Source organism: Camelus ferus, chromosome 28 (assembly GCF_009834535.1).
Source record: "Camelus ferus isolate YT-003-E chromosome 28, BCGSAC_Cfer_1.0, whole genome shotgun sequence".
NCBI lineage: Eukaryota > Metazoa > Chordata > Mammalia > Artiodactyla > Camelidae > Camelus > Camelus ferus.
In genome coordinates, this window is record NC_045723.1 from 6,803,421 (window position 1) to 6,820,109 (window position 16,689).

At 45.9% G+C, this 16,689-nt stretch overlaps 1 protein-coding gene across 5 annotated transcripts in view; it reads left to right on the plus strand.

The window, feature by feature from the left end:
• The window catches only part of REEP1 (receptor accessory protein 1), a 93,767-nt gene that overhangs the window by 49,071 nt on the left and 28,007 nt on the right, over positions 1–16,689 (plus strand). For all 5 annotated transcript variants that reach the window (XR_004315803.1, XM_032469638.1, XM_032469640.1 and 2 more), the window contains exons 3-5: positions 6,524–6,600; positions 10,425–10,545; positions 12,932–13,045. Coding sequence is in view for 4 of the 5 variants with exons in the window: in XM_032469638.1 (XP_032325529.1) it covers positions 6,524–6,600; positions 10,425–10,545; positions 12,932–13,045 (312 nt within the window). In the remaining variant the exon portion in view is untranslated. The remainder of the gene's footprint in view (positions 1–6,523; positions 6,601–10,424; positions 10,546–12,931; positions 13,046–16,689) is intronic.

Here is a 16,689-nt window from a genome sequence, read left to right on the forward strand (position 1 = left end):
GTACCAGCAATCCTAGACCCTAGTGTTGTGGGGGCAAAGGGTCTTTGCTCTCCTTCTTTTACTCAGAGGAGGTCCCTTGGTAAGTTAGGCACAGGGAAAGACATCATTCGGAGGAGGTTTGGAAGTCGTCTTTTTCTCAGATTTCCCAGGATGTCTCTAGGATGAAACCAGCCACCTCTAGATCAGTTCAGACAGAGCCCCCACCCACCCACTCTCTTAGTTTCCCAGAACTGCTTTCCTGGCTGGCATCTGCTCCCAAGCAGGGGATCCAGGCAGGGCGTGCTCTCTGGAGGCTGGGTCCCCGGTACAAATCTGTGAAGGAAACTCAGAGTGTGAACTATAAATAGTGGTTAAGTTGCAGGCGCAGAGCCTCATGGTTCCTAATTACTTGGCCCAGGGGAAAGCCCCGGGCAGCCTCTTCCAAGTCTCCATTTCCCGGACCCCTTCCAGCCTAGGACTCGGGGAGGCTGTGCCAAGGAAGGAGGCAAAACCAGGGTCACCGCAGTTCAAGGTCTGATCCTCCACTTTGCAGGGGTGGAAGCTCAATTCTGTCCGCTCATCCAGGAGAGATGAAACCCTGGTGAATTATTTCATTCCAACTAAACTCACAGGAGCCTGGTTTATGACTAGAATGGAAATTCATTAATTTAACGTGAAAAATATAACTGACAAGCAGAGCAGCTGTTTGTGTTGGCGGCGAGCACGTGCTTTTCCCAGGAGGGAAGGCATGGATTAAGATTAGATGGTTTCTCGGTGAAAATGGAGCTGGAAGAAAGGAGCCCGAGACCTGCCTCCTTTTTCTGCACTTTCTCCCACTGTCTTACGTGCGCGCTCACGCTCACTTCTTTCCCTCCTTTTGACCAACAGAGCCATTTGTCCAAGAGAGAAACCTGGGAACTTGCCTCAAATCCTGCCTCCCCCTCATCACCCACCCCTACCCCCACCCCTTCATCTCTATCCTCCTAATAATCTTTCAAACTAGATCTCTCCTATGCTGCCTCTCTCTTTGGTGAAGCTCCCATCATCCTTCCCTGGAATGTTGCAGTGGCCTCCTGTATTTGTTTTTTTTTTTTTTTATTGCCACTGTAACAGTTTACCATGAACTTCATGGCTTAGAATAATGCGAATGTATTATCTCATGGCTGTGGTGGTCAGAAGTCAGGTGGGTCTCAGTGGGCTGAAATCAAGTGGGGCTGCATTCCTTTTGGAGACTGTAGGGGAGAATCCATTTCCTTTCCTTTTGCAGTTCCTGGAGGCCACCTGCATTCCTTGGCTCCAGCCTCCTCCTCCTCCACCTTCAGAGTCAGCAACGTTGCCTCTCTGACTGTTCTCCCATAGTCCCCTCTCCCTCTGCCCATAGCCGAGAAAGGTTCTCCACTTTTAAGGATTCATGGGATTACGTTGGGCCTGCCTGAATAAACCAGGATCATTTTCCCTTCTGAAAATCCTTAACTTAATAACTACAATGTCCCATTTGTCTCATAATGTAATATACTCACAGGTTCTAGGGGTTAGGGCAAGGACATTTGGGAGTTGCTGTTATTCTGCCTACCATCCCCCCAGCTGGTGCCTCTGCCTCTTGTCCCTCATCTCATGCCCTATTGTCTGCATAACTTCTACAAGCCTTTAAAAAAATGGAAATCTATTCATTTCACTCCGCCTGGGTCTTTTAATAGCTGCTAATCACCTGCCAGGTCAGGGCCAGACTCCCTTATACAGTGTTGGACCTTCTTGATCTTGCTCTTGGTACTTTCCAGCCACTCCCTGCAAGCTTTCTGTGCTCTTGATCTCAACACCCAAAGTGTGGTCTGTGGACCAGCATTAACAACATCACCTGGGAGCTAGTTAGAACTCTCATCTCAAGCCCTCCCCAGACCTCCTAAATGAAAATCAGCCTTTTAAACAAGATCCTCAATTTGAGAAGCACTGCTCTTGACGTTCACAGCTGTTTATGTCTTTCCAGACTTACTGTATCAGTCATGGTTTGTGGACAAAAACTTAAACAGAAAGGAGTTTATGGGAATTTGTAGAATTAACTAGGAGGCTGGGAGAAAGATACTCAGAAATTGGGGAGGATCCGAGAAGGCTGGGTGACAGCCAAGTTTATGCCACAGGAAGGGTCTGGTTAGGAAGCTGCTGTCTGTGTCACCACCATGGATCTGGCTGCCAGCTGCCCATGCCTTTGGAACAGTCCGTGAAGATTCAAAACCCTGAATAGGGGCATCTGATTTTTCCAAGCCTGGATAATAGGACATAAAGACCCATATGCTGGGAGATGCCCTCTGAATTAGAAGGCTTTGGATGCTGGTAGTTTAAAAACACACACACACACACACACGCGCGCACACAGACATACCTCAGAGACACCACGCGTTCTGTTTCAGACCACAGCTATAAAACGAATATCACCAAAAAGCAAGTCACACGAACTTTTTGGTTTCCCAGTGCATACAGAAGTTGTATTTACACTATACTGTAGTCTGTTAAGTATGCAATAGCATTATGTCTTTAAAAAACAATGTACATGACTTTATTAAAAAATAATGCTGCTGGGGAAATGGCCCAGTAGACTTGCTTAACACGGGGTAGCCACAAACCTTCAATTTGTAAAAAACTCAGTATCTGCAAAGTGCATTTTAAAAAAGCACAATAAAATGAGGTACATCTATATGAAAATATATAATGATTTTATATTACAGTTACTTCTTTGGCTGCACGACATCCGCATTCACTTCCTTACCCAGAGTTTGACTTAAAAAAAAAAAAACCTGCCAGTTCTGTACCATTCATTTACTTGCCAAATCCAAATTTCTTCGTCTGAGTCTGGGTCCAGAGCCAGGATCTCTGGCAGATTCCTCTCCTCCTCTAGCTCTGACAGGATCTAACCTTAATACTCAACACTAAAAATTAAATTGTCAAGTGAACCATCAGTGATGCATCCTACATACAATACTAGGGGAAGAAGGAAAATAAATAAAAATAAAATTAGTTAAAGTATTTTAATCTATACATAACACAGAAAGGAAGAAACTATAGCTAGAAGCTACAGTCCTTATTTATGCAAGTGGTCATGAATTCTTAGCTGGTATTTGTGTCTTTTGTTAAAAGATAATTTTAAAATGGATAAAAGCATGATTCTTGTACAAATATAAGATTAACACATGTTGAAATTTTTACTTAACTAATTAAATAACAAGGGAACCAGAAAGGTATTTGAAAAAAAAAAATGATTCAGAGGAGACTCCAAAGAACAGACACATATCAGCGATCAGGAATGATGAAATGAATTTGTTCATTGATATTCAAGTGCTTTCTTGGGAGGGTGGGGCCACTGGACCCAGTTGTACCTCCATTGGACAAAAACTCTTCTGCACCTCTGTGGACTAAATTATTTGCGTGCCAGTCGATGTTCTATCACTTACAAAGTTGCAGAATAGCTCAGAGACATTGTGAAACAAGACACCTGTAGAATGAAGACAATTCTTAATTAGGCTGCTCTGGACAGCACCTAGCGTCCCCAGGACACCCATTCCAAAGCCTTTCACAACTTTTCCTGTTCCCTCTTCCACCATCTAATTCATGCTCCCTGTGCCTTCCGCGTTAGTGAACAAGGTTTTTTCTCTGGGGGTGTGGCCTATGTCCACATTCCTGAGGAATCTGAGGCCTTAGTAGTGGGACCTCTATATGGTCGTAGTAATGATCCATTGACTTTTGCCTCTGAACAAGGCGATGCTAGGACATCCCCTAGAGGATCCTTAGCTCCCATCCACCCTCTTTCCTGCCGCATCGTGTGATAGCAGCTCTGGTTCCCCTGGATTGTCAGGATCAGTCACCCCATCAAAGCCCATAAGTCCATTTATTGTCTATTTCCTAGTGGCGTGGTGGTCTTGAAATGGCCAGGTGACCTTCTAGTCTCTGCTTATAGTTCATCGGAACCACTTTGTATCTCTGGTGGAAGCATCCATCCCTCAAGTACTAAAATTATTAAAAAGCAGAGCTCGAAGGTTTGAGGATGAGAAGCAGAAATGCTGTGAGTGGGTTAGGCCAGGGGTTCTCAAACTTAAATGTGCATGTGAATAAACAGAATTTTATTAAAAATGCAGATTCTGATCCATTAGCTCTGGAGTGGGGCCTGAGGTTCTGCATTTCTAATGAGCTTCTAGGTGATTCCAGTGATGCTGGTCCATGCACCACACTTTGAGCTGCAAGGAGCTGGCATTTGGCTTAATCATAGCAAAGAGCACCCCCCTTTCCTTGGTTCTTGAACCTCTGGATTCTGGCTAAGAGGCAGTACCGTATGTTGGTCACAGTTCAGAGAAGAAACTGCAACCTCACAGAATGCTGACTCCCACCTGGTTCTTCTGAACCGGCATTGTGTAAGGGCAACAGGGTGCGTGATAAAGATCAGTGACTCCCCCAAAGCATCAGCCTATTGTCTTACTTCTTTTGCTATTAAAGAGGGCCCTCGGTCAGAAACAATGTTGGCTGGGACACAGCAAGATGAAAAGAGCACTCACTGAGTCCACAGCTTGCTGTATGGCTGCCAGAAACATGGCAGTGGGAAAAGCAAGTGCCCATGCCCAGTAAATGAATTTTCCAGAAAAGACTCTGTGCTGCCCGTTTGATGAGGGAAGGGGCTTGGTTGGGTGAGCCTGCTCCCAGGAGGCTGGCTGGCGCTTTGAGATATGGTGCCATCCTAGAGATGCCCAGTCACTGCTGCTGGCAGCTCGGTCTCTTAGCAGCGGTCCTGGCCAGGTTGGCCTCGGCAAGAGGGGTCCACATTGCCGAGCTCACATGCCACCTCTGTCACTTCCACGTGACCACTGGTACGTGAGCCCATTGAACATGCAACATCATGCCTGAGATAAAAGGCTAGCAGACATCCACAGGGCTGGTCATCTCATCCACTTGATTACCAAGAGCCTCCTCTGCTGCCGGGACCCTTTGGTAAGAATTAGCATCTGCATCCCATGGGCCCATTCACATAATTCCTGAACCACCTCAACACCACTCAGTCTTGTCCTTTCCAAGTACCTTGTCATCTAGCCAATTTAAGCTGATATCTGAGGGCTGAAATCTGGAGGCAAAGGAAGATGCTCTGTTCAGGGAACTGGAAGAGATTCATTCTAACTGGAGTGGAAAATTCAAGAAGGTGTGAGTGAGGAGGAGCACTTGTGATGGAGATAATTAGTGTCTAGTTTATGCCAGGAATAGTAAGCCAATTTAAGGAATTTGGGGCTTATTTTAACAACAATAAGGAACTAGTGAAGGCTTTAAGGTAGGAAGGAGAGTTATCAAATTTGGGTTTAAGAGGATCACTCTGACTGGAGTGGAGGACAGACTGGGAAGGGAGCAGAAGTACCGAGACCAAGCTAAAGGCTGCAGTTCTGTTCTAGATAGGCGATGTTGGTGGTCTGAAATAACGGCAGAGAGATGGAGAAAATAAGACAGACTTAAGAGAAATAAGAAGGTGCAAGTAACAGGACTTGGTGATTGGTTGGCTGTGTTAGGTGATGAATGCAGTTTCCTCCAGGGAGAGTGTCTAGTCTAGAGTTAGAAGAGAATGTTAAGAACAAAGCTCCAGGGAGGAATTGATGCAGAAAGAGGGAAACCGGGACAGTTGTGGTGGTGGGAGGAGCTTTTCAGGAAGTGATGGTTTCACATCCAGCTGGAAAGTCAAGCAAGTCAAGTGAAACACTGACAAAGGGTCGCCTAAACCCTCTTGCCATATGTTACAAAGTGGAAACCCCAGTGAGGGCAGTTTTGATGTGACATAGAGGCCGAGCACTAAGTGAGGGGTGAAGTAGACACTGCAGGTATGGATGACTCACTGAAGAAGTTTGTAGCTAAGGGTTGTGTCAAAGAAAAACGTTTTTATTGTCATTGTCATCTTCTTTTGTTTTTAACTGAAGATACTAGGGCATGGTTTGAATACTAAAAAGAAAAAGCCTACCGAGAGGGAATTCAGGCTCCTGGCAGTGTACCTGGGTACCAGCGTTGGGAATTTCTGGATCCTGGGCCCCAGTATGCCACGGACTTTACGACTGGACAAGAACTTGCTGGCTCCCTGCTAAGGAGTCCATTCTGCAGATAACCTCGGCAGCATGTAGTATCTCATAGAGCATTTTCTTTTGATGGACTGAGCCAGTCTTTTTCTAAATAGAGAAGGCCTCTAATTATTCTACCAGGCCACATGTTTCGGAGTCACAAAGACAATGGAAATTCACCAGACAATGGAAATTCACTGCCTTCATTTCTGAGAGATATTTTTGCTGAGTATAGAATTTTAGATTGACACTTTTTTCTTTTAGCACTGGGCCTGGGTCAGTTGTGGAAACAGCCTGTTTGCCTCCAGCCCCAAGGTCTGGAGTGGACCTGGGGGAGGACAGGGGAGGGGGTTACCAGTGCACACCCCACTGCCTGGACACGCCTCAGCAGGCACTGTCGGCACCTCTTCTCTTGAAGTTGGCGGCCATTCATCCCTGACCTTTTCTGCTAGCTTTGTTGCATTCTCTTTCAACAGGTCAAATGGATGATGTACTGGATTATATTTGCACTTTTCACCACAGCAGAGACGTTCACTGACATCTTCCTTTGCTGGTAAGTACTCCAGGAATTGGAACTTTTCCAGGGAAGGCATTGCATGGCGCCAGGGGAGAGGTGGCAGGAGTCTGAAAGTGGTCTCAAACCCTGCTTCAGCACAGAGGAGCAGGGCACGGATGCTAACTGGAACATTTTTAGTCAATTAGCCTTTAAATTTGTTCTTCATGTAAATATTTATTGAATGACTTTCTAAGAGTGGCTGTTGTTCTTATAATGATAACGGTGATGGGCAAGATCAACACAGTTCCTCGATTAACAAAGTCAGTAAAGAAACATTCATATTTTTTTTAAAAAAAAGGAAAGAAAGAAACAATATGCAAAAGTGCAATAAAACTGCTTCCCTCCTACACCTTTTACTCTCACCGTAACTACTTTTCACAGCTGTATTATATACCTTTAAAAATGTATGTGTCAGTATATGTACACACATATACACGTGCTTTACCTTTTTTTTGAAACAATAATACTATAGTATTATACCTCATAGTTCTCACTTTGTTTCTCAGATTTATTTTTGAAAGACTTTCACATAAGCATAAATAGATCTACTTTTTTTTTCTATTTATTTTATTGAAGTACAGTTGATTTACAATATTATGTTAGTTTCTGGTATACAGCAAAATGATTCAATATATATATACACATATATATTCTTTTTCATATTCTTTTCCATTGTGGTTTATTACCAGATATTGAATATAGTTCCCTGTGCTATACGGTTGGACCTTATTGTTTATCTATTTTATATGTAATAATTTGTATCTGCTAATCTCAGACTCCTAATTTATCTCTCCTCCATCCCGTTCCCCCTTTGGTAACCATAAGTTTGTTTTCTGTGTCTGTGAGTCTCTTTCTGTTTTGTAAATAAGTTCATTTGTGTCCTATTTTAGACCACATATAAGTGGTATCATATGACCATATGCTGCTCGAAAATCAATCCTTGAGAGGCAAGTATTGGTAGAAACAGAAAACGTTCCTTTTAATCAGAAAGCCAGCGTTCTGGGGAGAAGACAGACTCACAGCCTAAGTCCAACTCCAAAAATTCTGCTCAGCCATGAGTTTTAAAGGGAAAAGGAGAAGTAATCTCAGTTAATTGCTGAGATAGGTGATGAGACTCACAGCCAGCAAGTGCAGGCTTGTCAGCGCCTCGTGATCTTTTTTTAGGTGCTATCTCGTTCACACAGTTTGTTTGCGAGATTACTGAAGGCAAAGCTAGGGGAGAGATCCGGTCATCTGTTAATTACTTATTCTTCATTTTTACTTTTTCTTTTATCTATGGAAAGAACCAACAGATCAGGCAAAGTATTGTGTGATCAAAAGATTTGAAAGGTGGGCTTAGGCCGGAGATGAGTAGAGCATGGGGGTGCCTGGTTTCAGGTTAGTGACAATGTAGCTTTGCTAAAGTGACAAAAGGGGCCTCCCACAGCGAGCTCTTTCCTGCCAAAAGCTGCTTACAGTTATACACCCATATATGGCCATTAAGAAGAGTGAGGCTGTGGAGAGGAGAGTGTAGCTCAGTGGTAGAGCATGTGCTTAGCATGCACGAGGTCCTGGGTTCAATCCCCAGTACCTCCATTAAAGAAATAAATAAATAGGAGGAGGGTATAGCTCAGGGGTAGAGTGTATGCCTAGCATGCACGAGGTCCTGGGTTCAATCCCCGGTACCTCTGTCTGAAAAAACAAAACAAATAGATAAACCTAAAATTACCTCCCCCATTTAAAAAAAATAACGAGAAGAGTGAGGCCGCTCTCCATGCACCAGTATGAGATAATCTCCAAAGTGTACTGCTAATTGTGTGTGTGCGGTGGGGGGAGCAATCCCACATGATTGCATGTCTTATCCCTAGTCCACTTCTGGAGTGATGCGCAAGGACACATGGTGTTTGTGCTTTCCGAGGTGTTTGTGCTTTCCGAAGAGGGATGAGGGGTCCAGGATGGGAAGGAGACTTTTTGTTATGTGCTCTTTTGGAATTCTAGAATTTTACAAAATATGTACATGCATGACCTGTTTTTTAAAAAATACATCTTTCACATAATAAACAAAAAAGACACAGGGCGACAGGGTTTTCTGTGTATCTCGGGTTGATGCCGGAGCTTGCTGGAGTCACTTGCCCCTTGAGGCTGGCAAATCCTTGTTTTCAAGACAAAATTTCCTCCGTTGTTAATCAGCAGAATGTTCAGAGGTGGGAGAATCACACCTCAGTTCCTTCAGGCCCATCTGTTTTCTGGCTATGAAACAATAAACATTCTTGACATGAAAGTGTCCCTTAGTTGCTGAGGGAATGCTTGGGACAGGCCTGCAAGAAGCAGAAGGCAGCCGACTGGGAGCCTCAGTGGGGAAAGAAGGAGTTAGTGAGAGTTGAAGGCTCTGAAATGGCTTGGTAGAAATCGCTCTTTGTTTTTGCCTCCCTTATCAGGGAGGGGTCCTGGGAGGGGGTTGCTTTTCTGAGTCCTCAGACCAGCACAGGTGTCGTTTTCCCTCAGAGCATCATGTTTTAAGGATACCCGGGATTTGCTTTAATCAAGCCTCATAAGACACACACAGACATGACCTTCGTGAAGGAATACGTTTGTTATATTCACAGATCCTAGAGGCACAGCCTGCCACTCGGGGCCACACAGGGAAGCCCGGGGCTAATCAGGAGGCAGAGGCAGGAAACGTGGGCAGGAGCCAGTACTGTGGTTTCCATGGGAGGGGAAGACTTTCCAGAGTTGGCAAGACCCCAAGATGTTAAAGCATCAGAATACAGAAAATGAAAAGACATGGTCAATACACATCAGGCCTGCCAAATACAGTTGCACAGGTTGTTCATAGCACAAGATATCTGGCCAAGGAGGCAAGTGGCGCTGAACTTCAGAAGAAGCCTCGTTTGTGAGCCATGTACTCGCAGGACTGCATCCAGTTGAAGGGCCTGGCTTTTTCTCACATGTACAAAGAAACCACACATGGGTTAGCAGAGGCCCATTATGGCATTTGTCTGAGGTTACTATTCTATCTTATTTGTGATTATTCGATCAATCTCTATTCCTCTGGACTGTCAGTTCCAAGGATGCCAGAATCTTGTCTATGTTCCCCATTAGACCGGAAGCTCCAAGAGCAGGGATGGGTTCTTTGCCCCTCCTGTCTCCTCGGTGCTCAGCGCCAGCTGAGGTGCCGGGTGTTTATGGGATGCAGAAATGAAAGGTTTGCAGGACTTTAAACTTCAGAATTGTATGCTGTCTGCACCCTGAACTCTTCTTTCTCTGGGCACCAAAAAGATCAGGATCTGTTTGCCTGCCAATATCCGTTTCCTGGGAAGCGTTGGGCTCCTGTCCCTGCCTCTTTAGGGACCAAGAAGACAGCCAAGAAGGGCAGGTTTTCATTCTCAGTCTGGAGATTTTTTATCAGCCCCCACCCTGCTATACATCCTCCAGGTGTTTGTGCCTTCTTGGTGTCGAGTGAAGAGTGAATGACCAGGTATTTGGGCACGGATGGATGTGGCATCTGGACCTGCAGGAGCCCCAGCTCCAACCAAAATGAGCTGAGCCTGGCAGGAGGCACCAGCTGTCATCAGGCAGGGGCGTAGGGTGACTGCTGGAGAGCCCTTGGGTTCCCGGCTTGCGGGGCCACAAAAGAAAACATCGACCAGCTTTCAGAAGAGGTCCTGGTCTTGTGCAGTGGAGGCGCACATGTGTGTGGACACACCTTCGCGGGAATCTGGGGGCCAGGTGGCCGTGCGCAGGCGGGAGAGGTGTCTGTGCCACCAGGACCCGTCTTTCACAGGCCCGGGGCCGTGTTGCTGAGAACCTAATGGAATGTGTATTTTCTCCTCTCTCTCCAGGTTTCCATTCTATTATGAACTAAAAATAGCATTTGTAGCCTGGCTGCTGTCTCCCTACACAAAAGGTTCCAGCCTCCTCTACAGGAAGTTTGTGCATCCCACGCTGTCTTCAAAAGAAAAGGTGATTTATGTCGCCCTGCTTTGCACTCCTTCCAGCGAGTGAAAAAATTTAACAAGTAATAAAAAAAAAAAAAAGGGCAGATTGTGTTATCGCAGGAGACTCTCTGTTGACTCTTATTTACTCCCCACCCCAAAAAAATACTTTTAAAACTTAACATAAATAGGAAAATTGAAGCCCAGAGAGATTAAATGACTTGACCTTGGACCCAGATAGCTACTAACGGAGACTGGAATGTAGTATGTTTCTAGTGCAGTGTTTGCTTCATTGTTCAGTGATAAAATGTATGCTACCAGTGAAGCACCTGCTACTTTCGTGATGATCAGCCGATACGTATAAATGAGGATAGTTATAATTTTTTTCATCTGTCTACCTTTTGTGTCTATTTGCTTCAAAGTAACTCACAAACTTCCTTGAAATGAAAATGTAGATTTGTCTAACGTCAGAGATGGAAAAAATAAGACAAGGAGAAACTGCAGGAAGGGGGTCGACAATAACTAAGGATTTAAGGAGGAATTACAACTTTACCGCCTGAAAAGAAACTTAATTCTGAGCTACTTACAAGATAATGTCACTGTCTGTAAAATTATTTTTTGTTAAACATCTCTGCTGAATCTTATTCGCCAGATTTGCTTTCAGTGGATTGTTCCATTGTTTTGTTAAGATTTCATACAATAGTAGATGCAAAGACCATTAAAATTAACATGACCTCTGTCTTTTTTTGGGAGGGAGTGGTAATTCGATTTATTTATTTATTTTTTAACAGAGGCACTGGGGATCGAACCCAGGACCTCATGCATGCAAAGTAAGCGCTCTACCACTGACCTATACCCTCCCTAACCTCTGTCTTATTAATTTGTTTGGTAACTCCTTTTTTTTTATGCAATCCAGTCTATGTAACATTTCTTTAAAATCAAATTGTAAATATACAAAAAAAAAAAAAACAAAGCAACAACAATAAACCTACCCCTAACCAAAAAGCAGCAACAAAAAAACTGGGCAGATACAATATTTGTTTTCTGAGATCTTAAACATGTTTGCACATCATCCATTTCCACTAGGTCTTCTTAATGACCCACAAACGTCACCGTACATAGTATACATAGTTCCTTCTTTTGACTTATTATCTTAGAGTAAGTTCTTAAGAGTGGGATTATTGGGTCCAACATTGTATGATTCGTTACTGATACTAAATGACTTTCTAAACCAATTGTGTGGTACGATTCTATGGCATGAATTAGGAGCTCTCTAGGTGGCTTGATGCATTCATGTCTATTGGTTCTGCAAGTTGCATACTTTGGATTTCTAGGGGAAGGCGTTGGTCTGTCAGTGAGATAGGCAGGCGACCGTGGACATTTCTGAGACTCCATTTAGGAACTAGAACGCAACCCTTCCTGTCTCAGAGGGTGGATTTTGAGGAATGGTACTCCCTGTCCTGACCTGGTTATCAAATCTCTACTCTTTCTACTTCCTTTTCTCTGAACACTGGACTCACCCTGAGCCACCAGTGTAATTTCCTCTGAAGGGCAGGTGTCTGACTCTTAAGAGCTGCCAAGAATCATTTCCAGGGTCAGTCTGGGGTGACAGTGAAAACTTCCTTGTGACTTTCCCAGGAGGCTGGAACAAGGATTGATCAGGGGGCTGACTGCCCACCTGCGCACCTCAAATCGAAGATGTGCTGAACTTCAAGGGACACAGGGCCGAGCATCACTGACTGACTGAGGCCTGAAATGAGCTCCGTGATTACAAAACAGCTGTTTCCTTAAAACAGTGACAATGACAAGACAGCCCCACCTAAACAAACAAAAAGAATAAGCCAGAGGTGATCCACATTTGAACTATTTCAGTACTTTTACTTGATTTGGGTCCCTGAAGTAGACTTCAGCCCTCTTTCCCACCTCACCTTTACCTTGTGGTATGATGCTGGATGACTTCTGATTTCTGCTTTTATTTTATTTTCTGTAAAATATCTTCCCTAGCGACAAAAATAACACCTATCTCTTCCTGCATGCTAATCCCGACCATCGATACACACATGGGAAGGGATGTGGAGCATGAAATACCTATAGAATAGTAGAATTTAGAGCTGACCCCCTTGAAACAGGGAAGATGACGGAGGTTCTCGGTGACTGAAAGCAGCCCCTGTGTCAGATGCTTTCCTGGAATGATCACATGTAATCCTCACTGTGCTCCCCGGGTTAGGTGCACTGTCCTCATTTTTCAGAAGACAGAACTGTGTGTAGAGGCTAAATACTGGCCCAGGCGGTGGCCGTGCCAGCGAGAATCAGTGGTCAGGCAAGCTGCCAAGCTCAGTGCTGAGGAGAAGTGAGAAAGACAGGGATTTATTTGAACCTTCCAACTCAGTGTGCCTCTGTTTTCCCTTTGACAGGAAATCGATGATTGCCTGGTCCAAGCAAAAGACCGGAGTTACGACGCCCTTGTGCACTTCGGGAAGCGAGGCTTGAACGTGGCAGCCACCGCGGCAGTGATGGCTGCTTCCAAGGTACCGTGCCGGGGGGACCTGACCGCCATGGCTGCAGCTTGCACAGGGACAGGCTAAGGAACAATCAGGGGTTCTGCCTCCTTTCCATCAGTGAAAATCTGATGGAAAAAATGGTGAATCTTGCCCCCAGAAAACCGTGTGCAGGCGCACATACACACACATGACTTGGGCAGTGGTAGGAGGCTCCCAGAGCCCCTGAATCTCATCTGTGAGTCTCATGTTAAGAACTAAATTCCTTGGAGCTTAAGCCGGGACCAAGAGAAGAGAGAAACAGAGGGAGGGAGCTCTTCCCTGCAGCTTCCCAGGGTGCACTGGGAGTCACCTAAGCAGACAAGGGGCAGAGACGACCCGAGTGAGTGGGTGGACTCCACGCTTGCGTGACCCAGCAGATCCAGGGGAAGGAAGCCAGGGTCCCAGGAGAAGACGAGTGGTTCGAACGTGGAGGGCAGTGATGTGTGTAGCAGCAGTGCCTAGAGGCAGAGGAGGCTTGAAATAAACACTGGTCTGGCAAGATATTGTGATGTAAGCGATTACTTCCTTCTCGTTTCCACCCAGCCCTGTTCAAAGGGTCCTCTGTGATCCTTCCTTCCCGGCTTCTTCTCACGTCACATTCTCCTTGTCGCTGTGTCGGTTTCTCATTATGTGCTCAGCCCTGAAAAATTAAATTGAGCATCGTTTACTCTCAGAGCAGAGTCAGCAGACTGCCGTTGTGTTTGCTGGTGACAGCCACTTCCCCCAAGTCCAAATGTGGAGTGGGGGTCTGCAGTGTGGGGGGTGGAGGAAAGGCAGTTATGCTAATGTTTGGGAAGACACAGTAGTTGGGGGGGGCGAGCTGTATCAGCAAGGAAGAGCTATGAGTTCTGGATGGTGGTGTGAGGGTTTTGGGCAAAGAGCGGGTAGAGCTGTGAAAGGGTTTGGAAGAGGACGGTTAATACAGATCTTGGTGCTCTGTGGGCTTCGAATGGATGGTGGGATGGGGGGTGCCGACAGCCAGCTGGGTCAGGGAACCGAGCTGGGTTTTCTGGGCCCTGAACCAGAGAAAGGCACGTTCAGAGCATTTCTGGGAGAGAGACTTAGCATACGGGGCTGAGTGTTCTACCAAAGTCGAGGAGTTCTGTAGACAAAGGCTGAGGGAGAGACTGGAGAACCAAAAGGGAGTAATTGCTACTTCAGAGAGGGCCAGCGCCTTCTGTAGCGCAGAACCACAGTGAAGGGTCCCGCTGGTACCCGGAGGGCCCCTGCCCATCTTACTACGATAGTTTCCGACAAGGCATTGGATCCCAGTGAGAGTCGTTGGAGGGGAAGTTCCACTTTGGTGTCCGAAGGAGATGTGTCAGGATTTACAAAGAGCAGTGAATTCCAAGATCCTTCTGTTTGAGATACAGTCGTTTTATGCTTTTGTGTTTAAGCTGAAAGAAAAGAGAACTCAGAATTTGCTGAATTATGAGTTCGTCAGGCCAGCTTGGCCACACGAAGCTGCAGAAGCCTTCTCTCAGGCGCCTCTCTCCACCCCCATCGTCTCTGCTTCTGCTGCTGAAGGAGGACGGTTACTGCTCTCTTCTCAGCTCAGTCATAGAGCATCAGTGTGGGGTGCTCACAGGGTGGCTCGGTGCGGGTCACCTGGCCACACAGCAGCCGCATGTGTAAAGTTTATTCTGATGGCAATTCCGTAGGGCCATCCTTTTCCAGATCTGCCTCCAGCCAGAGCCTCCAGAGTCTTAATGCCATCCTGGCCAGTCACCGCCAGCCCTTCAGACCCCCAGGGAAGCCCGTGGGCCCGGGCCTCCCTCCAGGCCCCTTATAACAACTAACCTGAAGGAAGCTCCACACAGTCTGAAGCTTGCCTCCAAAAGTAACTGCTCATTAGCTCTTCCTAGTGGGACTCAAGTCAGGAGGGACGCCTGCTTCCTGCTGAGTTTGGTTTCAGATGAGAAAAATGTTCTGCCTTGTAGGGCCTTCGCTTTTCCTCTCTAAATATCTTTTGAGAGAAAATACTCCTCTCCCCAAAATAATGCCCTCTATTTTTTAAACAGATGTGTGCTTTAAAAAAGGAGAAGTAAAATTCAATCTGGCTGGGGGGTGGGGATAGGGGGGAGATCAGTGGTTTCCATGGCAACAATAGATCACTCCAGGCAGTGGTCAAAGGACGATGACTCACCAGTGAGTTCAAATCTGGCTCGAGTGTCCAAACCACCTGGGAAGGTTGGTTTTTCATTTTTAAATAGATTCTCAGATGTACTGAATCAGAATCTCAGGCAGTGGGGCCCTCGAATCTCTGTTTTTAACAAGTTCCCCAGATGATTTTTAAGCAGCCGGGGTAAGGGTCCGGGTCACAGCCTGAGGCCCCATCCAGAACCACAAACCACAGGTGATTAGGGTTAAAACAGCTAACTTCTTTAACATGCCTGGCATGCAAATTTAGCTCCTGAGAAGCTTTAACCTTGAGAATGAGAAAGCTGAGCCCAGAACGACATTGCTGATTACCCCAGGGGAACAAAGTAATTTTGTGAAAACAAGATACCCTGCAGAGGGTGACCATATACTATAATGCATAAAGCGGGGCACATGTGAGAGTGAGAGGGCACTATGATTATCATGCTGGGACAGCAGGTGTCAACTAGGTCTGTTCCAAGCAAACTGGGATTTATGGTCCCCCTGCTCATGGCTCCGTTTTTCATCTCGTCTGTTCTGCCTGTCTCCTCCCAGGAAACACTCTCAACTTACAAATCAGTTCTCACTCTAAATGTCTACTGCATTTAGCCAAACGGATGCAGGAGAGAGTGCATGGAGGTAACTGGAAGATTCTCTCTGAGGTCAGGCAGATTGCAAGGAGGCTGGGAGCAGGTGACTGGATGAGGGGGTCACTCCTTCCTCATCTGCTCTCCTGTCCTTTGATGACTCCTCAGGAGGAACCTGCAGAGCTTAACGGGAAGAATGCAAGAACTTTTGCCTACACTTGTAGTTAATTTGTTTGTTTTTCTTATAACTTTGAGCCCTGAGCCCTTTTGTTGCAGGACAGTGGGCCGCGAGAGGATGGTCCTGTCCCAGGTCTTGAGGGAGTCCATGGGATGGGCCGCCAAGTGAGGGTCCTTGGCTTCGTGCAGGAAAGAATTCAGGAGCCAGCAAAGTGGAAGCAAGTTTATTTAGAGAGATAAGACATTCCTTGGACAGAAAGGGAGAGCAGCCCTGGGGTGGGGGGATGGTTAGCTTTTATGGGCTGGGTAATTTCATATGCTAACAAGTGGGAGGATTATTTCAACTGTTTAGGGGCAGGGGTGGGGATTTCCAGGAATTGGGCCACAGCCTATTTTTTGGTCTTTTATGGTCAGCCTTGGAACTGTGGGCGTGACATTTAGCGTGCAAGTGTATTACAGTGAGGCTCAGGGTCTACTGGGAGTCGAATCTCCCGCCATCTGGGGCCTGCTTGGTTCTGACCACTTTGTATCGTACCCTCAACGGCTGTGTCGTCGTTTTGAAGGTTGTGCCCCGGCCCCTCTTCTCTCCCATCTCACTTTCTCTTAAAAAAAAAAAAAAAAAAAAGTATTTGCAGGGTTTTGCATCATCATGAAGTAAGAAGAAACTTTGTAAACCATAGCATTGTACAAATATAAGTTGTTGTTAATGTCCATGTTTTATCTTAGAAC